Genomic DNA, 22548 nt, shown 5'->3' on the forward strand with positions numbered 1-22548 from the left:
TCCAGAGTATCGTACACAAAGTACTGGAGAAACTATTCCCTTCATTGGATGCCAGACCTATTGAGTTCCTCCAGCATTTTGTGTGTGTTGCTCTAATCTTTACTTTTCCATGGAACTCAGAGTCATTTGATCATAGAAAACTACAGCTCAGAAACAGGTCCTGCCATCTAGTCAGCGCCAAACTATTTTTCTGGCTAGTTCCATAGACCCACACCAAGACCATAGCCACTCACAACCCTCCCATCCATGTACCTATCTAAATTTCTCTTTTATGTTGAAATCAAAACCCACATCGAACAGTTCTGCTGGCAGCTCATTCCATACTCTTACCAACCCTCATGTTCCCCTTAAACATTTCAGTTTTCACCCTTAACCCATGACCTCTAGTTGTAGTCCCACTGAACCTCAGTGGAAAAAGCCTGCTTGCATTTATCCTGCCTGTACCGCTCATAATTTTGTACAGCTTTAACCTCTCATTCTCCTATGTTCTTGGGAATTACCTATTCAACTTTCCCCTCATTTTCTCCTTTCACCCTTAACCCTTGAACTTCATTTGCACTGGAAGTATTCAAGGTGAAATCAGAATCTTGTAGAGAGTATCATTTATCGAATCTGAAATCCAAGTGGTGTAACCATTTCATTGCTTTCTATTCATTTGTAATGTGTGAGGACTTTGATCCCAACAAAATTGCTCTGAGAAATAGCACTGGGCCACTTTCCTGAAGTCCTGTGGTCTTCGTGCTAAATTAATACTTGACATTAAATTTTGAAGTGAAGCTAAAGCATACTTGCTTTCATTATAGGTAAATAGATCAAGATAATTTCTTTGGGCTGGGATTATACATCGAGGAACAGACCGGAATATTCATGATAAAGATTAAGAAAAGCATTTTAAATGGGATGTCAACTATAACAAAAGGGATGTAGAAAAGACAAGCCTGTTTGAACTTTCTGTACCTTAGAGTATTGGTTTTGTTATTGTGCTCGCCCCACTGGTAGTAGGCGAGACTATGAGGTTAAGAATCAGCTAATACCAGATTTTAACTGAATTTATCATGGTGTTATGTTCTGTTAATTATTTCAGTTTTGTTTTCCTAAGTGTCTCACATCAAATAGCAATGGGTACATCAAAATCCTGAAATTATATCATAAATATTACTGTGAAATACATACGGGTATCTCCTGCTGCTTCACTGCACTCTCCTCAACAATTCTAATTAATTCCCCAAATCCTCATTGCTATTGTGTTGGTTTGTTCAGATGTTTTGCTGTTGTCCGCTGGAGACGGAGATGTTGAGAGCAGCTAACAATTGCATTAGTAATGGAAAATACTGCAAGTCTGCTATAACGGTTTATTGGTGAGACCAATGGCAGGGAGCTGCATGTGGGACAAGCATGCATGTTGCAGCTTTACAGGAGGGGAGATGACTGAAGCAGTGTGGCATGACATCCATGCTGGATTGGAAGTTGGCCTCTCTTATCGGAGCTGCCCTCCAGTGCACATTCATGCACACCCCTCATCTGTCTACCGACACCTATTCCCATCAATTTACAGGACATGTCACTCAGGGACCTGGGGTAGATTTTACATATCGCTGATCCCGGATCCCATTCAATCCCATACACTTACCTTCTCACCATATCCCTTGATGCCCTAACCAATCAGAAAACTATCAACTCCAGCTTTGAATATACCCACAGACTTTTACTGCACTCTACAGCTTCACCACTCGCCAATTGGCCCATCGAGTCTGTTCCACCATTTCTTCATTGCTGATCCAATTTTCCTCTCAACCCCAATATCCTGCCTTCTTCCCATATCCTTTTATGCCCTGACCAATCAAGAATCTATCAACCTCTGCCTTAAATATACATAAAGGTTTTGTCTCTACAGAGTCACCTCTCTCTTTCTGATGAAATTCCTCCTCATTTCCATTCTAAAAGTTCATCCCTCTATCCTGAGGCTGTGCTTCTGGATGTAGTCTCTTTCTCCACTGGAAACATCCTCTCCACATCCATGCTATCAAAGCTTTTGACCAATTAACCTTAAAACCTGGATTTGCTTTTGTGAATCTCCTTTGAACTCAAAGTGATTCATGAAGTCTCAGGGTTACATCCTTGCTTTTATATTCTAGTCCTCCAGAAGTGAATGCTAACATTGAATTGCCTTCCTCACCACAGATTCAACCTGCAAGTAATCGAATCCAGTACTAGACAGCACTTGGGGTATTGTCAACAGTTTTGGGCCCCATATCTCATGCAGGATGTGCTGTCATTGGGGAGAGTCCAGAAGAGATTAATGTTGATGATTCTGGGGATTAAGGGGTTAACCTAAGAGCAGCATTTAGCTGCTTTGGGCCTGTACTCACTGGAATTTAGAAGAATGCGGGTGGATCTCATTGAAACTGACCGAATGTTGAAAGGATGAGATAGCGTAAATGTGGAGAGATTGTTTCCTCTGGTGGGGGTATCCAGAACTAGAGGGCACAACCTCAAAATTGAGAGGTGAACCTTTAGAACAGAGGTAAGGAGGACTTTTTTTTTAGCCAGAGAGTAGGAAATCTGTGGAATGCTCTGCCACAGATTGTGATGGATGTATATATTCAAAGCCGGTTGATTATTTCCTAATCTTTCAGGGCATCAAAGGATATGGTGAGAAGGCAGGTGTATGGGTTTGAGTGGGATCTGGGATCAGCCATGATGGAATGGCAGAGCAGACTCAATGGGCTGAATGGCCTAATTCTGTTCCTATATCTGATGGTCTTATGGTCCCAAGTCCCTTTACACTCTGGATACTTGTCTTTTCTCTCCTTTTAGAGAATAATTAACCCTTACATTTCTACTACCAAAGTGTATGACCATCCCCATCCTGACACAATATTCCATCTGCCACTTCTTTGCCCATTCTTCTAAACTGTCTGTCCTACTGTAGACTCTAATTCCTCAAAATGACCTGCCCCTTCATCTTTGTATCGTCTGCAAACTTTGCAACAAATCCATCAGTTCTATCATCCACATCAGAAAAGGCTTCCTTTATTTCCACTCTTTGCTTCCTGCTAATCAGCCACTGCTTTATTCACACTAGAATCTTTCCTGTGATACCATGGGCTCGTAGCTTGTGAAGCAGCCTCATGTGTAGCACCTTGTCAAAGGCCTTCTGAAAATCCAAGTACACATCAGCTTATTCTCCTTTGTCTATCCTGCTTATTATTATTTTAAAATAATTTATCAGGTCAGTCAGGCAAGATTTTCCCTTGGTGAAACCATGCTGACTACAACTTATTTTATCCTGTGCCTTCAAGTACCCCAAAACCACACCCTTACCAATTGACTCCAACATCTTGCCAACCACTAGGTCAGACTGATTGGACTATAATGTCCATTATTCAGCCTCTGTCCCTTCTTGGAGTGACACTTGCAATTTACCATTCTTTCAGAACCATCCCAGAATCTAGTGATTCTTGTAAGATTACAGGTGCCCCCCCCCCTTACAAAGGTAGAGCGTTCCTATGAAACCTTTCTTAAACCGAAATGGAGTAAAGCGAAGAACCATTAATTCATATGGGGAAAATTTTCTTAAAAGCGAAAATCCTCATTGTAATGCGAAAACAGGTTACTAACGTAGGTGTTTTGTAAAAGCGAAGTGGTGTAAAGCGAACATTAGTAAAGTGGGCGACACCTGTATTAGTAATTCCTCCACAATCTCTTCAGCTTCCTCTTCAGGACCCTCGGGTGTACACCATCTGGTCCAGGTGACTTACCTACTTCAGACCTTTCAGTTTCCTAAGAGCCTTCTGGCTAGTAATGGCAATTCTACACACTTTATGACCCCCGAAACCTGGAACTTCCACCATACTGCTGTGTTTCCACCGTGAAGACTGAAGTAAAATACTTATTCAATTCATCTGCCATTTTCTTTTTGTCCATTACTACCTCACCAGCACCATTTTCTAGTGGTCTAATATCTGCTCTTGCTTCTCTTTTACACTCTATATATCTGAAGAAACTTTTGGTACCCTCTTTAACATTACTGAATAGCTTATATTCATATTCCATCTTTACCTTCTTAATGATTTTTTTGTTGCCTTATACTGGGATTTCAAAGCTTCCTAATCCTCGATCTTCCCACTTATTTTTGCTTATTATATTCCCCCATTTTGGCTTTTATGTTGGCTTTGACTTCTCTTGTTAGCCATGGTTGTGTCATCTTGCCTTCAGAATATTTTTTCCTCTTTGGGATGTATATATCCTGTGTCTTCCAAATTGCCTCCTGAAATTCCAGTCATTGCTACTCTGCTGTTATCCCTGCCACTGTTCTCTTCCAATCAATTCTGTCCAATTTCTCTCTCACTCCACTGTAATGCCCTTTAAGCCACTGTAATAATGATACATCTCTCCTTCTCAAACTTCATGTTATGATCACTTCCACTAAAGGTTCTTTTACCTTAAGCTGTCTAATAATTTCTGTTTCATTACACAACACCCAATCCAGAATAGTTGATCCCCTAGGAGGCTCAGCCTGAAGCTGTTCTAAAAGCTATTTCGTCGGCACTCTGGAATCCTTCCTCTTGATCCTGATTTTCTCAATCTACCTGCCTATTGAAAATCCTCATGATTATTCTAATATTGCCTTTTGGACATGCATTTTCTATCTCCCGTTGTAATATATAGACCACATTCCTATTACTGTTTGGAGGACTGTATATAATTCCTTTCAGGGTCATTTTACCATTGCAGTTTCTTAGGCCTATCTACAGTGATTGAACACTTTTCAACCCTACACACATACTCACACATGTGTGAGGAAAAGCATTTGGTGTGTGTGTGTGTGTGTGTGTGTGTGTGTGTGTGTGTGTGTGTGTGTGTGTGTGTGTGTGTGTGTGTGTGTGTGTGTGTGTGGTGTGTGTGTGTGTGTGTGTGTGTGAGAGAGAGAGAGAGAGAGAGAGGAAAGAGCTTTGTTCTGTGTGAGATGAAAGAGGTTTGTTCTGTGTGTGTGCATGTGAGTGTATGTCTGCGTGAGATGAAAATGGTTTGTTCTACATGTGCGCCTCAATTTTTTGTATTTTCTCTCCATTAAGACAATAAGCAACTCTTTCATTTCTTCTACCAAAGTGCATGACCATACACTTCCTGATTGTACTTGATCTGCCACCTCTTTGCCCATTCTCCAAATCTGACTAGGTACTTCTACCGCCTCTCTACGAACTCAGATCTACCTGCTGCTCCATCTTTCTTCATATCATCTGCAACAGCTATCAATTCCATCATCCAAATCATTGACACATAACGTTAAAAGAATCGGTCCCAACACAGACCTGTGTCAAACACCACTAGTTACTGACAGGCAACCGGAAAAGTCATCTTTTGGAATCTAATACCAACCTGATTTTCCCAATTAAGCTGCATATTGAAATCCCCAATGATTACTGAAACATTGAATTTTTGGTGTGCATTTTCTATCTCCTGTTGTAATTTGTAGATCACATCCTCACTGCTGTTTAGGGATCTGTGTACAACTTCCAAATGGGTCTTCTTACCCTTGCAGTTCCTTAGCTCAATCCATGATGATTCAACACTTTTCACTACACACACACACACACACACACACACACACCGATCTGTGCGAGAGAGAGGGTGTGAATATGTTTAAGGACAGGGCAATATTCTGTGTGCGTGTCTATGTCTGTATGTAAGTGCGTATGTGTGTGTTTGTGTGTTTGTGTGTGTGGCTCTCAGTCTGTGGGAGGAATAGGCATTGTTCTCTAAGTCCAAAATACCATAAGATATAGGAGCAGTTGTAGGCTATTTGGCCCATCAAGTCTGCTCTGCCATTCAATCATGGGCTGATCCAGTTCATCCAGTCATCCCATCTCCCCTGTCATCTTCCCATACCCTTTGATGCCCTGGATAATCAAGAACCTATCTATCTCTGCCTTAAATGCACCCAATGACTTGGCCTCCACAGCTGCTCTTGGCAACAACTTCCACACATGTACCACCCTCTGACTGAAGTAATTTCTCCGCTTCTCTGTTCTAAATGGTTGTCCTTCAATCCTGAAGTCATGCCTCTTGTCCTAGACTCTGCTACCATGAGAAATAACTTGGACATATCTAATCTGTTAAGGCCTTTTAAAATTTGGGATGTGTCTATGAGATCCCCCCTCATTCTCCTGAACTCTAGAGAATACAGTCCAAGAGCTGCCAGATGATCCTCATATGGTAACTCTTTCATTCTTGGAATCATTCTCATGAATCTTCTCTGAACCCTCTGTAATATCAGTATATTATTTCTAAAATAAGGAGCCCAAATATGCACACAATACTCCAAGTGTGGTCTCACGAGTGCCCTATAGAGCCTCAACATCACATCCCTGCTCTTATATTCTGTATCTCTAGAAATGAATGCCAACATTGCATTCGTCTTCTTCACCACTGACTCAACCTGGAGGTTAACCTTTAGGGTATTCTGCTCAAGGGCTCCCAAGTCCTTTTGCATGTCTGCATTTTGAATTCTCACCCTATCTAAATAATAGTCTGCCTGTTTATTCTAACACCAAAGTGCATGACCATACACTCTCCAACACTATATTTCATTTGCCACTTCTTTGCCCATTCCCCTAAACTATCTAAGACTCTCTGCAGGCTCTCTGTTGGTTCCCGTTCCTTCACCTATCTTTGCATCTTCGGTAAATTTAGCCACAACTCCACTGGTAACCAGCAGTCAGCCAGAATAAGATCCCTTTACTCCCACTTTCGGTTTTCTGCCAATCAGCCATGCTAGTAACTTCCTTGTAATTCCATGGGCTCTTATCTTGCTAAGCAGCCTCTGGTGGAGCACCTTGTCAAAGGCCTTCTGAAAATCCAAGTAGATTACATCTACTGCATCTCCTTTGTCTACCCTGCTTGTAATTTCCTTTAAAAAATTGCAATAGCTTAATCAGACAGGATTTTCCTTTCAGGAAATCATGCTGGCTTTGGCCTATCTTGTCATATGCCTCCAGGTACTCCATAATCTCATCCTTAACAATTGATTCCAACAATTTCCCAACACTGATGTCAGGCTAACAGGTCTATAGTTTCCTTTCTGTTGCCTCCCATCCTTCTTAAATAGCAGAATAACATTTCCGATTTTCCAGTCATCCGGTACAATGCCAGAATGTATTGATTCTTGAAAGATCATTGTTAATATCTCTGCAATCTCTCAAGAGTGTGTGTGCATGTGTGTGTGCGTGTGTGTGAGCGTGCATGCACTGTTGCCGGTTGGTCCTACCGAAGTGCAACACCTCACACTTCTCTGCATTAAATTCCATCTGCCATTTTTCGGTCCATTTTTCTGGCTGGTTCAGTGCCTGTTGCACACAATGACAGTCTTCCTCTCTATCTACTGTACCTGTAGTCTTGGTGTCGTCCTCAAATTTGATGATCTAGTTAATCAGATTATCTTCCAGTTCATTGATATTGGCGACAAACCTCAATGGAAACAGCACCGATCCCTGCGGCACCACATCACAGGCCTCCGGTCAGAGGCAAGCATTTACTACCACTCTCTGGCTTCTCTACAAACCAATGTCTAATCCAAATTGCTACCTCATCTTGAATGATGAGCTACTGAACCTTCTTGACCAACCTCCCATTTGGAATTTTGTCAAATGCCTTGCTTAAGTTCATGTAGAGAACATCCACTGCCTTGCCTTCATTAATTTTTCTGGTAACTTCCTTGAAATAACAGTGTAAATTTAATTAGACAGACCTACCACCCATGAAGCTATGCTAACTATCCTTAATTAGTCCATGACTAACCAAATACTTACATCCAGTCCCCTGGAACACCTTCTAATAACTTTTCCAGTATTGATGTCAGTACTTCACTGTAATTTCCTGGTTTAATTTCAGAGCTTTTCTTAGAAAGCAGAACAACATTAGTTATCCTTCAAACCTAACATACCTCCCCTGCTGCAAATTCAGAGAGAGCGAAGAGTTAAATTGTACCACATTGGCAAGATTCAAAAGGGCAAAGAATGCAGGGCTGAAGGTCCTGCGCATGGCATTCAGATTAGGGTGGGTAAACTGACGGGCACAATTAGAGATTGGTCAGTATGACACTGTGGACATCACTGAGACGTGGTTGAAAGAATGCCATCGTTGGGAACTTAACATAAAGGATATGTTTTGTATTGAAATACAGTGTTGAGAAATGTATAATCATGCATTTTGCTAAACAGAACAATAATGAAGACTAAATGGGGAGAAGGTTCAAACATCAAAGGTGCAGAGGAACCTTGTGCAAGACTCCCAAAAGTTTTATTTACAGGTTGAGTCTGCAGTAAAGAAGGCAAATGCAATGTTAGCATTTATTTCAAGGGGAATAGAATATGAAAGTAAGGAGATAATGGCTAACATGAGAGGGCACAGTTTTAAGGTGCTTGGAAGGAGGTACAGAGGAGATGTTAGGGGTACTTTCTTTTACACAGAGAGTGGTGAGTGTGTGGACTGGGCTGCCGGCGACGGTGGTGGAGGCGGATAGGATAGGATCCTTTAACAGACTCCTGGATAGACACATGGAAGTTAGAAAAATAGAGGGCTATGGGTAATGCAGACACGAAGAGATCTGCAGGTGCTGGAAATTCAAGCAACACACACAAAATGCTGGTGGAATGCAGCAGGCCAGGCAATATCTATAGGTAGAAGCAGTGTCAACGTTTCGGGCAGAGACCCTTCGTCAGGTCTAACTGAAAGTAGGAGGGATAGGGGGAAATCTAAAATGATAGGAGAAGACCGGAGGGGGTGGGGCGAAGCTAAGAGCTGGAAAGGTGATTGGCAAAAGGGATACAGAGCTGGAGAAGGGAAAGGATCATGGGAAAAGAAGCCTAGGTAGAAAGAAAAGGGGAGGAGAGCACCAGAGGGAGATGGAGAACAGGTAGAGTGATGGGCAGAGAGAGAAAAAAAGGAGGTGGAGGAAATAAATAGATTAGGGATGGGGTAAGAAGGGGAGGAGGGGCATTAACGGAAGTTTTGAGAAGTCAATGTTCATGCCATCAGATTGCAGGCTACCCAGCTGGTATATAAGGTGTTGTTCTTCCAACCGAGTGTGGCTTCATCTCGACAGTAGAGGAGGCCATGGATAGACATATCAGAATGGGAATGGGACGTGGAATTAAAATGTGTGGCCACTGGGAGATCCTGCTTTCTCTGGCGGACAGAGCGTAGGTGTTCAGCGAAATAGTCTCCCAGTGTGCTCTTACCCCATCCGCCCGCCACCCTACTTGTGATAGGGTTCCCCTTGTCCTCACCTACCACCCCTCCGGGTCCAACATATAATTCTCTGTAACTTCCTCCACCTCCAACGGGATCCCACTATCAAGCAATCTTTCCCTTCCCCTCCTTTCTGCTTTCTGCAGGGATCGCTCCCTATGCGACTCCCTTGTCCACTTATTCCCCCCCCCCCCCATCCCTTCCCACTGATCTCCCTCCTGGCACTTAACCTTATAAGCAGAATAAGTGCTACACATGGCCTTACACTTCCTCCCTCACCACCATTCAGGCCCCAGACAGACCTTCCAGGTGAGACGACACTTCACCTGTGAGTCGGCTGGTGTGGTATGCTGTGTCCGGATCTCCTGGGCTGAAGCATTGTGGGCCGAAGGGCCTGTATTGTGCTGTAGGTTTTCTATGTTTCTATAATAATGCTGAGCCTTTATAAGACACTAGTCAGACTGCATTTAGAGTATTGTCAACAGTTTTGGGATCTATATCTCAGAAAAGATGTGTTATCATTGGACAGAGTCCAGAGGAGTTTTGTGAGAAAGATTCTGGGAATGAAGAGGTTAATATATGAGGATTGTTTAGTAGCTTTGGGTCTGTACTCACTGGAATTTAGGAGAATGTGGGGTGATCATATTGAAACCTACCAAATGTTGAAAGAACAAGATCGGGTGGATGTGGAGAGGGTATTATGGTTGGCGTATTTTGACCTAGGGGACACAGCCTCAAAATTGAGGGTGACCCTTTAGAACAGAGTTAAGGAGGAATACTTTTATCCAGAGTGTAGTAATTCTGTGGAATGCTCTTCCACAGACTGCAGTGATGGCCAAGTCCGTGGGTATATTTAAGGCAGAAGTTGATTGCTTCATGACTGGTCAGGGCATCAAAGGATATGGTAAGAAGGCAGGTGTATGAGGATGACTGGGATCTGGGATCAGCCATGAGGAAATGGTGGAGCAGATTCAATGGGCTGAGTGACCTAATTCTGCTCCTATGTCTTATGTCTTATGATCTGAGGATGATTTAACTATATCTGTTAGGGACCTTGTAATTTCTGCACTAGCCACTCACAGGATCTGAAGGAACACCTTTTCCGTCCCTGGGGACTATATTATAACATATATAATCTATTATATAAATAAAATTATTTATTGTTGTGATTTGAGTTCTTTTTTATTCTTATGTACTGCAATGCACTGCTGCCACAAAGACAACCGATTTCGGCACATATGCTAGTGATTGATATGAATGCTGATTCTGATTCCGATTCACTGGAATCCCTGGAAAGCATCTTAGACTGGCAAGGTGCTTCAGCTAGAATGCAAGGTCAGGGAATTATCCGCAGAATGGTAATGGCCTCCTCAGATTCACCTCAAATGTCATGTTGCATATGTCAATCAGAAGGTCAATTTTTGCCCTGAATTCTCTAATTTAGCTTTGATTTTCCTGTTGGCTCCAGAGGTCATTGTCACTTTCCATTCTCAGAAGGTACTTAAATTTAATTTCCATGTAAATTACTGCCAGCAAAATGTTAACTCTGAGGTTTGCTCTCCAGTCACTGTGCCTTCCTTTGGTCACCCTTACTCAATTGTCTAAGGTTGTTTAATGTCATTTCTAGTACACAAGTGTAAAGGAGAACAAAATGATTGTTACTGCAGATCTGATCCAGCACAATAAAAACACAATGAATATAAATCCATAAGATAGCTTGTATACATAAATTGATTGTATGTTCATAGTGTCTGTACATAAGGTGACTGATAGGAAATGATAAAGTAGTGGTGGTTGGGGGTGTGGAAAGGTGGGTTAGTGGGTGGAGGTGTTGGTCAGCCGTACTGTTTGGGGAAAGTAACTGTTATTGAATCTGATGGTTTTGACGTGTGTACAACATAGTCTCCTCCCTGTTGGGAGTGGGATGAACAGACCATGAGCTGGGTGGGTGGAATCTTTCATGATGTTATTTGTCAGGATGATGAAGCTGATGGCCTTTCAATGTAAAAATAATAATTGAAATAACTGAATCAAAATAAATTTAAGGGGATGCAAGTACAGTTTTGAAAACTTGCAAATAGAGAGCATGCCTACATTGGAGCTAATTGATACTGTCTCTCAGGTTTCTCCGTCACAAAGACTTTACAGAACAGCTGTTGTGATGTTGTGAATGATTGCCTGAAACAATTGTATCAATAGAGCTGAATACTCAACAGAGGCCAACATACTCATGTGAGCACTTGGGTGGCCTTCACACAACAGTGAGGCCACAAGACCATAAGATACAGAAGCAGAATTAGGCCATCTGGCCCATCAGGTCTGTTTTGCCATTCAATCATGGTTGATTCTTTCTCCCCATCAGTCCCACTCCCCAGCCTTCTCCCCTTAACCTCTGATTCCATGTCCAATCAAGAACCTGTCAAGCTTTGCCTTAAAATACACTTAGCAACCTGGCCTTCACAGAAGCCTCTGGCAACAAGTTCCACAAATTCTCCACCCTCTGGCTAAACTTATTCATTATAATAATATCTTATACAAGGTGCAGTTTGAATCTTCCTCTCCTATCATTGTTGCTGTGCTCGATATTGATATGCAGGTTTTGGACCAGGTGGAGTAAAGTTTCAAGAGTTTGGAAACTAAGTAAGATATAATAGGTCCAGGTACGACTTGTAGAAAACCATCTCGGGGTAGTACAGTACATGGTGACAAATATGTTCATTAATAATACATTTGCTTTGAAACTTGAACATTGAGCTAGTCATTGGATTTAATAAAATTTAAACTGTTGGTGAATTTGGAGAAGAAATTAGATTTTTTGTTTAAGGCTTATAGAATAATGTCCCATGGCTTTTAAAAGGGAATTGGATGCACACTTGATGGAATCCTGATGAAGGGTAACCTTGCCATGCACGGTGTCAAACCTGACTGTGAAAGGAGGAGAGGTGGGCATAAGGCTCGCAACCCCTGCTCCTGTGGCTCCTCCCACAGACCCCTGTATAAAGGCGTTCAAGGCCTGAGCCCGGCCTCTCAGTCTCCAGGATGTAGTATGGTGGTCACTCACTGCTTGTTTCTTCTTCCAGTCAATAAAAGCCGATAACTCGCCTTTACGTCTCAGAGTGAGTTATTGATGGTGCATCAATTGCTGAGCTACTATCAGTGGACTATACACCAACAGCGGTGTTGGGGCATGAGCTAAGCCTGAAGAAGAGTCTTAGCACAAAATATCAACTGGTCATTTCTCCCCATAGATCCTGCCTAATAATGCTGGGTCACTCCTGCATTTTGTGTGTTGCCCCATATTCAGAGTATCTGCAGAATCTCTTGTGTCAAATTAATGGAACAACTGTGAACACAGGATAAAGCAAAGGAAACACATTAGAAGCACCTCCTAATAGGGGAGAAGAGCAATAATTTTAAAGAATAAATTCAGCAATAAAAAACAGCTTTCTTTTAAGAATACCTCATGCTTTCCTACTACAAATGTTCCCGGAAATTCAAAGTAAAATTTATTATCAGAGTACAACACATCACTACGTACAACCCTGAGATTCTTTTTCTGCAGACATGCTTAGCCAATCCATAGAACAGTAACTGTAAACAATGGACAACAAATATGCAAATGGTAATATAAGTAAACAGCAATAAATAACGAGCATGAAATAACAAGATAGAGTCTTTAAAGTGAGACCATCAGTTGTGGGAAGGAGGAGAGTAAGTGTAGTTATCCCCTTTGTTCAAGAGCCTGATAATTGACGGCATTATGTTCAATTATGTGCATACCTGGTGTGCAGCCTCAGTTTTTTTTGTCAATTCTTGGGTGCCTTTGTAATCTCCTACCTGAATGTTCCTAGTTGGGGCTTGGTTCTTTGTCACTCTTTAGCTCAACTACCAGGTTCTATGTCAATGCATACCAAAGTTCAAAGTTCAAAGTTCAGACTAAATTTATTGTCCATTCTGGGCTGCTCACTCACCTTTGGTTCCCACTGGCCACATACACTCAATGGTCTCTTTGTTAGGTGCATGAGAAAAATGTGTGCAATTAGTTGTTTCACTACAGCAGTACATTATCATACATAAAATAGACTATAAATTAAAATAAGAGTTATATATAGGTAGTGCAAAATGAGAATAAAAAGATATTAAGGTAGCATTCATGAGTTCTTGTCTGTTCAAAAATCTGATGGTTTGACTTTGGGCTCTCTGAGTCTCTTAAATAATCACAATGTTGTGTAAAGTTGATTGGAAACAATTGTATGATATTCTTCAGAGTAAATACATTTGAAATACATTTTCAAAGTTTGCAAAATTTTAAATTTACCTTTGTCATTTTCAGATGTTCCCCAAAGGACAAGTTTGAACTGTCGCACGGTTGTCGCATTGACTTCATTGTCAGGCCGATGACAGTCAATGACTGTACCTTTGTTGTCCAATACCTGAGCAACAACATAAAATTTGTTTGATGAGCCAATAGCTTTTGTTCAGTACCACTACAGGGGAAGTGCAGTGCAGGAAGACAATATGATGCAATGTCATAACAAAGTAGATTTTGAGGTCAAGAATCAATTTATTATAGAAAAGAACACTACTACACAGAAACAGGTCCTCCTGCCTAATTAGTCCATGTGGAATTATTAATCTGCCTACTCCTATCGACCTGAACTGGGACCATAGTTTTCCATACCCATCTCATTTATGAACTTATCCAACACTTCTCTTAAAATCAACCATGCATGCACTACTTCCACTGGCAGCTCATTCCAAACTTTCACCGTCCTTTGAGTGAATAAGATGCCCCCTCCCATGTTCCTCACAATTTCGTATACCTCTTTCAAATCTCCCCTCATCTCTCTATGTTCCAGAGAATGCAGGAGAGCTTAAGTAGTTTTTTTTGCATCTGCATTTACTCAGGAGATAGACAGAGAGTCTATAGAAGTGAGGCAAAGCAGCATGGGCCCTAGACAGTTTACAGAGGGTTAGGTATTTGCTGTATTTAGGCAATTTAGGGTGGATAAATCCCCAGGGCCTGACAAGGAGTTCCCTTTAACTCTGTGAGAGTCAAGTGCAGAAATTGTAGGACACCTGATAGAGATATTCAAACCATGCCTAGCAAGAGTGGAGGATTGGAGGATTGGAGGATTGCTAATATTTTTCTGCTGTTTAAGAAAAGTTCTAACAATAAATCAGGAAATTATAGGCCAGAGAGTTTGACATCAGTAGTGGGTGTCATCTATATCAATTATCTGGATGATAATGTGGTTAACTGTATCAGCAAGTTTGTGAATAACTGATAAAAGCGATGAAATGGACTTTTAAGATCGTAAATCAGTGGGTTGTTGTTAAGTTTCCTGCTTGCTGTGAAAATGGGGGACACCTCCCTTTCCCTAGTCAGGGAGAGAGAGAACCTGTGAGTTGTCAAATTTCAGACGAAATGTGAAGCTTTTGAGGTAACTTTGGCCCATGTCTTTGCTATTGCTTAGCACATGCTTGGGCTCGGTGATGGTATCGATTGTGTTTATTATTACCAATTGGGGGAGGGGTGATTGTTGCCTTGCTGCCACTTACGCGCAGGAGGGGGGCAGCTAGGGGACACTTTGAGGTTCTCACGTTTAACTGTTGTCCATTCTTTGGGGAACTGTTTTTGTGGATGTTTTGTGAAGGAAAAGCATTTCAGGATGTATATTGTATACATTTCTCTGACATTAAACTCGACCTTCAACCTTTGAATCTTTGAAGATTGGGGTGTCCTGGACAGTGAGGAAGCCTATCATGGCTTGCAGTGGGATCTAGATCAGCTGAGAAAATGGTCTGAAAAATGGCAGATGGAATTTAATGCAGACCTGTGCAAGTACTGGAGTTGGTCTTACACAGTGAACGGTAGAGCATTGAGAAGTGTGGTAGAACAAAGGGATCTGGGAATAAAGATAGCCAGACAGACAGACATACTTTATTGATCCCGAGGGAAACTGGGTTTCGTTACAGATGCACCAACCAAGAATAGTGAAGAAATATAGCAATATAAAACCATAAATAATTAAATAATAATAAGTTAATCATGCCCAAGTGGAAATAAGTCCAGGACTAGCCTATTGCTCAGGGTGTCTGACACTCCGAGGGAGGAGTTGTAAAGTTTGATGGCCACAGGTAGGAATGACTTCCTATGACGCTCAGTGTTGCATCTCGGTGGAATGAGTCTCTGGCGGAATGTACTCCTGTGCCTAACCAGTACATTCTGTAGTGGATGGGAGTCATTGTCCAAGATGGCATGCAACTTGGACAGCATCCTCTTTTCAGACACCACCTTCAGAGAGTCCAGTTCCACACCCACAACATCACTGGCCTTATGAATGAGTTTGTTGATTCTGTTGGTGTCTGCTACCCTCAGCCTGCTGCCCCAGCACTCAACAGCAAACATGATAGCACTGGCCAACTCAGCCTCATAGAACATTCTCAGCATCAGCCGGCAGATGTTAAAAGACCTCTGTCTCCTCAGGAAATAGAGACAGCTCTGACCCTTCTTGTAGACATCCTCAGTGTTCTTTAACCAGTACAGTTTATTGTCCATTCGTATCCCCAGGTATTTGTAATCCCTCACTACGTCCACACTGACCCCTTGGATGGAAACAGGGGTCACCGGTGTCCTAGCCCTCCTCAGGTCCACCACCAGCTCCTTAGTCTTTTTCACAAATACGGGTCCATATCTCATTGAAAGTACATTACGGGTAGATAGGGTTGTAAATAAAGCCTTTGTCACATTGGCCTTCATAACAATGTTTTGATTGCAGGAGATGGGATGCGATGTTGCAGCTGTACGAGGGGTGATTGATAAGTTTGTGGCCTAAGGTAGAAGGAGTTAACTTTAGAAAACCTAGCACATTTATTTTTCAACATAGTCCCCTCCTGCATGTACACACTTAGTCCAGTGGTCGTAGAGCATACAGATCCCTTCTTTGTAGAAGTGGTCCACAGCAGGGGTGATTGATACTTTCATGGCTTAAGGTGGAAGGAGAAGAGTTATACAGCACTCGTTAATGGTGGTTATATACAGGCCTCTCAACAGTAGCTGGGAGGTGGACCACAGGTTACAACAGGAAATAGAAAAAGCAAGTCAAATGGGCAATGTTATGGCAGTGATGGGAGATTTTAACATGTAGGTCGATTGGGAAAATCAGGTTTGAAATGGATCTCAAGAGAACGTGTTTGTTGAATGCCTAAGAGATAGTTTTTTTTAGAGCAGTTTGTCATTAAGCCAGAGGCAATTAGGAAGCATAAGGTAAAAGAACCATTAGGAACCAGTGATCACAATATGATTGTGTTCAACTTGAAATTTGATAAGGAAAAAGTAAAGTCTGATGTAGCAGTATTTCAAAGTAGTGAGGGAAATTACAGTGGTATGACAGAAGAATTCGCCAAAGTAAATTTGAAGGAGCTGCTGGCAAGATTAATGGGAAGATAGAGGATTGGGAAGTTTGATAACCCTTTCAGTCCTGAAATCATCCTTTTGAATCTCTTCTGGACCCTCTCCAATGCCAGCACATCTTTTCAAAGATGAGGGACCCAAGATGAGGCCTCGCCAGTTCCTTATAAAGCCTCAGCATCACATCCTTGGTCTTGCATTCTGGATCTCTTGAAATGAATGCAAACATGACATCTGCCTTCTCCACCGCAGATTCAACCTGCAAGTTGACCTTCAGGGTGTTCTGCTCCAGGACTCCCAAGGCTATGCTTCTCAGATTCCTGGATTTCTCCCGGTTTAGAAAATAGTCCGCACATTTATTTCTACTACCAAGATGCACGACCATGCATTTTCCAACATTATATTTTATTTGCCACTTTCTTGCCCACAATCCTAATTTGTCTAAGTCCTTCTGCATCCTGCCTGTTTACTCAACATGACCTTCCCCTTCATCAATCTTCATATCACCCGCAAACCTGGCAACAAAGCTATCTATTCCATCATCTAAGTTGTTTATATACAGTATAAAAAGAAGTGGTCCCAACACTGACGCCTGCAGACCACCACAAGTCACTGGCAGTGAACCAGAAAAGGATCCTTTTATTCCCACTCTCTACCTCCTACCAATCAGCCAATGCTCTAACCATGCCAGTAACTTTCCTGTAATACCATGGGCTCTTAACTTGATAAGCAGCCTCACATGTGGCACCATGTCAAAGGCCTTCTGAAAGTCCAAATATACAACATCCACTGCATCCCCTTTATCTATCCTACTTGTAATCTCCTCAAAGAATTCCAACAGGTTCATCAGACAGGATTTTCCCTGAAGGAAACCATGCTGACTTTGTACAATCTGTAGAATTCTTTGCCACAGGCCTCTGCAGAGGCCAAGTCTTTATATATATTTAAGGCAGAAGCTGATAGATTCTTGATTGATCAGGGCATAAAAGGTACAGGTGAGGGGGGAAGCAGGAGATTTGGGCCAAGCCCGAAATAGATCAGCCATGATGAAATGGCGGAGCAGACTTGAGGTGTTCCTATATCTTGTGGTGTTCTGGTATTTTAGATAAGCTGACAGGATGGAGAATGTTAGGAGAGTGGATAGAAACAGTTTAAGAAGGATCAGTTCCAGTACAGTACAGGTATCCAGATACTTGAGCAATTTACATTCAGTTAATGAAGTGAGTCTGGAATGAAAATTGGCATCACATATGCATGTTTTCCATAAACCTATAGATTGTTGTGAAAATCCAGCAAGTTTACTGGTGTCATTCAGATTTAAACTTTGGCATCCATTCCCTCTCATACCCAAATGTGATATTGCATCTACTACAAAATGGTTCATTTCTACTTGCCCTCTGAAATGGCTGAGGGAAGTGTTCATTTGAAAGAGCAGTAGAGTATGAGTAACCATTGCCATCCTGGCTGGCAAGGTCCACACCCTGTTTACACCTAATCAAGAAATGACAGGGTCAACTTGCTGAGCAGTACATCCCACCGCACGTTTGTCGCACACTTCTGTCTTACACTCCTGCTGCACATACATTCATGTTACACACCTGCCAGACAGCTTAGTTGCACACTTTGATGCAAAATTCCATAAGACAGGATCAGAATTAGGCATTTTGGCCCATTGAGTTGAACGGCTCCATTATTCCATCACAGCTAATTTATTATGCGTCTCAACCCCATTCTCCTGCCTTCTCCCTGTAAATTTTGACACCCTGAGTAATCAAGAACCTCTCAACCTCCACTTTAAATATATCCAATCACTTGACCTCCAGTCGTCTGTGGCAATGAATTCCACAGATTGCTCTGGATAAAGAAATTCCTTCTCATCTCCGTTGAGGATGTCCCTCTATTCTGAGGCCGTGCCATCTGGTCCTAAACTTCCCCACTGTGGGAAACATCCTTTCCACATCCACTCCTAAAACTACTCTATAATAAAGCTACATTGAAGAACTAAAAATATACTTTGAAACCTTTACCAACTCCCCATACCAATAACTTAAAAATAAACATGAACTTCTAGAAGGCATGCTGTGCAGAAGAGATATTTAATAAGGGTATGGTGTGTGACTGAGTACAGTTCAATACTCAAAAAGGAGACAGAGAACTGATTAAAACACACAACGATTACTGAATGTTTTAATCAACTTGAAGACCTCCATTCTTGAGTGGAGTCTCCTCAATCATACACAAAATTCATTTGCAGATGGGTCAGAATAAACCAATTTTTAATTTGTTAAGTAAATAAATTTGTTCTACTTTCTTCAGTCACTAATTGCTTACCTGAATCAGTCAGAAGCACTGTCACTCTGAAATTAAAGAGTGCTTCATTCAGAATATTACAGGACATTAATGTATATTCTAAGTTAGAAGTTCAAAGTATTACAGGTTGTTAGTGTATATTCTAAGTAAAGATTCAAAATACTATAGAATATTGGCATGTATTCAGAGCGAAAGTTTTTCAAACCTTTTTATGCTGAGTTCAGTTCAGGGATTTATTTCTTTTTGTCCGTCCCACATCGTCTTTTTGATTCTCATTTAAACATAGACAAATAATAATTACTGTGGACCCTTCCTTTTCTTCATACTGACAAGGCCACCCCTAATCAGAAAACCTAAACTCTTCAATGCAGCAATTCCTGAAAAGTGCATTGATTAGGAAAGGAATATAAGCCAAGGAAGTCTGTGTAGTTGTTCAGAACTCCTAAGGATGCTTTTCACAGGATTTCTCAACTAGGGTTCCGTGAGAAGTTGCTAGAGATTCCATGAGAGATCACGATTAAAAAAACACCATTGTTGGAACTTTGCACGATGCACGATGCTAACACTTGCAGTGGTGGGCAGTGACCGAGCATCCCCATTAGCAATCTTGTTAGAGGTCTCTCTGCCCAGTATGGCAGTGCACAGTAGGACCATGTTTATTTGCTTGAGTCCATTCTCAGTTCATGATACCAGATAGGGGAGACCGTTTATAGGTGGGAGCTTTCCCAACTTCCCTTACATGCCATTGGCTGATTTATAGGAAAGAACAAACTGCCAATGTCATAGAAAATTGGAGGGAGGGAAATTTTCATTCTAAAGACGGTTCAGTGTGGTGATTTTGGAAGAGGAGGTGTGAGGTGGAAGAGGAGGACTTCAGGCCTTGGCCTACAGACAATTCTGATAAGGTTAATGATGAATTATGATCTGAGTCATTTCACTACTCTGGTACAATAGACACAAAAATAAGTCCATCTTTACAATCAAAACTACTTATCAATGGGTTTTATACAGACTGGTGATCCAAGGTGTCCTACTTTATAGTGCTAGTCTGTTGCAAACAATTTACAAATGTAGCAATGGCTCCGGCAAAATTGAAAAGACACCTAACTACAAATCACAGCCATCTGACACGTAAAAGCGTAGATTATTTTAAACGACTATTGGAATCTCAAAATGGATTGGAGCTTTTGAAAATAAAGTCACAGTCAGTAAAAATGTTGAGAAAGCAAACTATTTAATAACCTTAAGACCAGTTCACTCGAGAATGTTTAAAACACTGCAAAAACCTGGACAAAGAGGTCACCAATCTCTTGCTTCATACAGAAATCTGGTGGCTTAGCAAAGGAAGAGTTCTCAAAGGGGTATTTGAGCTGAACAGTGAATTGCAGTACTTTTGAGAAAATAGTCGGTCAGCTTTGGCGAGTTCTTTGAAGATGAAGAACGACTGCAGAAAGTAACCTGCTCATGTGAACAGGCTGAATACGTCTCTGCAAGGCCCTGGAGAAAATGTTTTGATTTCAAGTGACAAGATTCTTGGATTTAAAAGGAAACTGAATCTTTGGAAAAATCATGTTGCAAAAGGAAATACTGAAAATGTTTCCTTTGCTGTTTGGGCTTGAGAGTGAGGAAGGATTTCAGAAAGTCTCTACTCTTATTGAAAACCACCTGGGAGAACTGCAGAACAAAATTGAACAGTATTTTTCCTCCCTTCCAACACAAGTGTATGACTGGATGAGGGACCATTTCTCTGAATCTTCTGCTAAGCCTGAGAACTTGGTTTTGAGAGAAGAGGAAGAACTCTGTGAGCTGCAGTCTGATCATGCACTCAAGATGAGACTTACTGACCTGCCTCTGGACAACATAGAAAACCTACAGCACAATACAGGCCCTTTGGCCCACAAAGTTGTGCCAAACATGTCCCTACCTTAGAAATTACTATGCTTACCCATAGCCCTCTATTTTTCTAAGTTCTGGATTTCTGTGTAAGAGTATCCTGCCATTCATAGGAAAGCAATGAACATTTTGCTGCAGTTTTCAATTATATCTGTGAGCAAGCTTTTTCTTGTTTAACAAGCATCAAGAGCAAAGATGGAAATTGTCTCATTTCAGTTGAAGGTGAAATCTGTATGTACTTATCTCAAGTTTGAACCAGAATAGAGAAATTTATTATGTTTGCCTTATGAATTTTTACAATTTATGAAAGAGAAAGGAAGAGGTTAATTTCAAGAAAGGTAAGCCAACTGTGTTTTTTTCAAGAAACTTTGGCTAAAAATTTATTCTCTACTCAAAAGAGTGTTGACAATTATTTTTGGATTAGTATATCTACAACTTATTGATCACGCTAAAGTAGCATGAGCTGTAGATTTAATAATTTTTATGCAGGGGTTCCCTGAGACTTGAAAATTATTTCAAGGGTTCCTCCAGGGCAAAATGGTTGAGAAAGCCTGGCTTTCAAAGGCATACAGTTTAGTAAGGGTTAATAAACTGTGGGCACGCTATGTTGATGCCAGAAGCATGGCGATACTTGCAGGCTGTCCCCACCATATCCTTGGACTTTGTTGGTCTTTGGTGCAAATAATGTATTTCACTGTATTTTTCTTAATAAATATGTGTCAGATCAAGCTAATCTTTAAAATCTTTAATGCACTGTTAAAAACAAGCAGTTCTGTGAATTACCTAAACAACATCTTCTTTTCATCAATATAAGCTAGAGTCACTGATCTTAATATTATTTCACGATGTTTGTTGTGTAAGAAGTAATTGTCTCATTTGTTTGCCTAACAATCATCACTAATTTACGACACAACCCGTTCATAAATGGGTTGATGAGCTTGCAGGGTGCTGCTCTTCTAAGTGGTTGGGAGTTCAGAAACAAAATCAGAATCAGGTTTATCATCATTGACAAAGATCATGAAATTTGTTGTTTTGCAGCAGCAGCATACCACAACTCATAAAATTTCAATAAGAAATATATTAAAATTTTAAATTAAATGGGTAGTGTAAAAAGAGAGCCACAAAAAATACTGAGATAGTGACTAGGAATTGTTTCATTGTCCATTCAGAAATCTGATGGCAGAGGTACAGCAAATACTGAAGACTGTAGCATCAGTAGTGAATATCAAGAAGGTATAGACAAGTGAGGAGCAGGAGCACTTACAGGACTGCTTCAAATTGGTGGAGTGTACTGTATTCAGGGATTCGGAGGCTGAAGTCAGACTGTCTTTCAAGGCAGCAGGTCCCAGTGGAATAACTAGAGAGTAGGAGGATGAGAGGAGACATGATCGAGGTGCACAAGATATTAAGAGGAATAGACAGAGTGGACAGCCAACGCCTCTTACCCAGGGCATCACTGCTCAGTACAAGAGGATATGGCTTTAAGGTAAGGGGAGGGAAGTTCAAGGGGGATATTAGAGGAAGGTTTTTCACTCAGAGAGTGGTTGGTGCGTGGAATGCACTGCCTGAGTCAGTGGTGGAGGCAGATACACTAGTGAAGTTTAAGAGACTACTAGACAGGTATATGGAGGAATTTAAGGTGGGGGGGGGTTATATGTGAGGCAGGGTTTGAGGGTTGG

At 41.4% G+C, this 22548-nt stretch overlaps 1 protein-coding gene across 1 annotated transcript in view; it reads right to left on the bottom strand.

The window, feature by feature from the left end:
* The window catches only part of LOC132400430 (PC3-like endoprotease variant B), a 1805907-nt gene that overhangs the window by 109658 nt on the left and 1673701 nt on the right, over window positions 1-22548 (bottom strand). The window contains exon 16 of the mRNA XM_059981370.1: window positions 13571-13685. Coding sequence (XP_059837353.1) covers window positions 13571-13685 — 115 coding nt within the window. The remainder of the gene's footprint in view (window positions 1-13570; window positions 13686-22548) is intronic.

The sequence above is a fragment of the Hypanus sabinus genome, chromosome 10, assembly GCF_030144855.1.
Source record: "Hypanus sabinus isolate sHypSab1 chromosome 10, sHypSab1.hap1, whole genome shotgun sequence".
Lineage (NCBI taxonomy): Eukaryota > Metazoa > Chordata > Chondrichthyes > Myliobatiformes > Dasyatidae > Hypanus > Hypanus sabinus.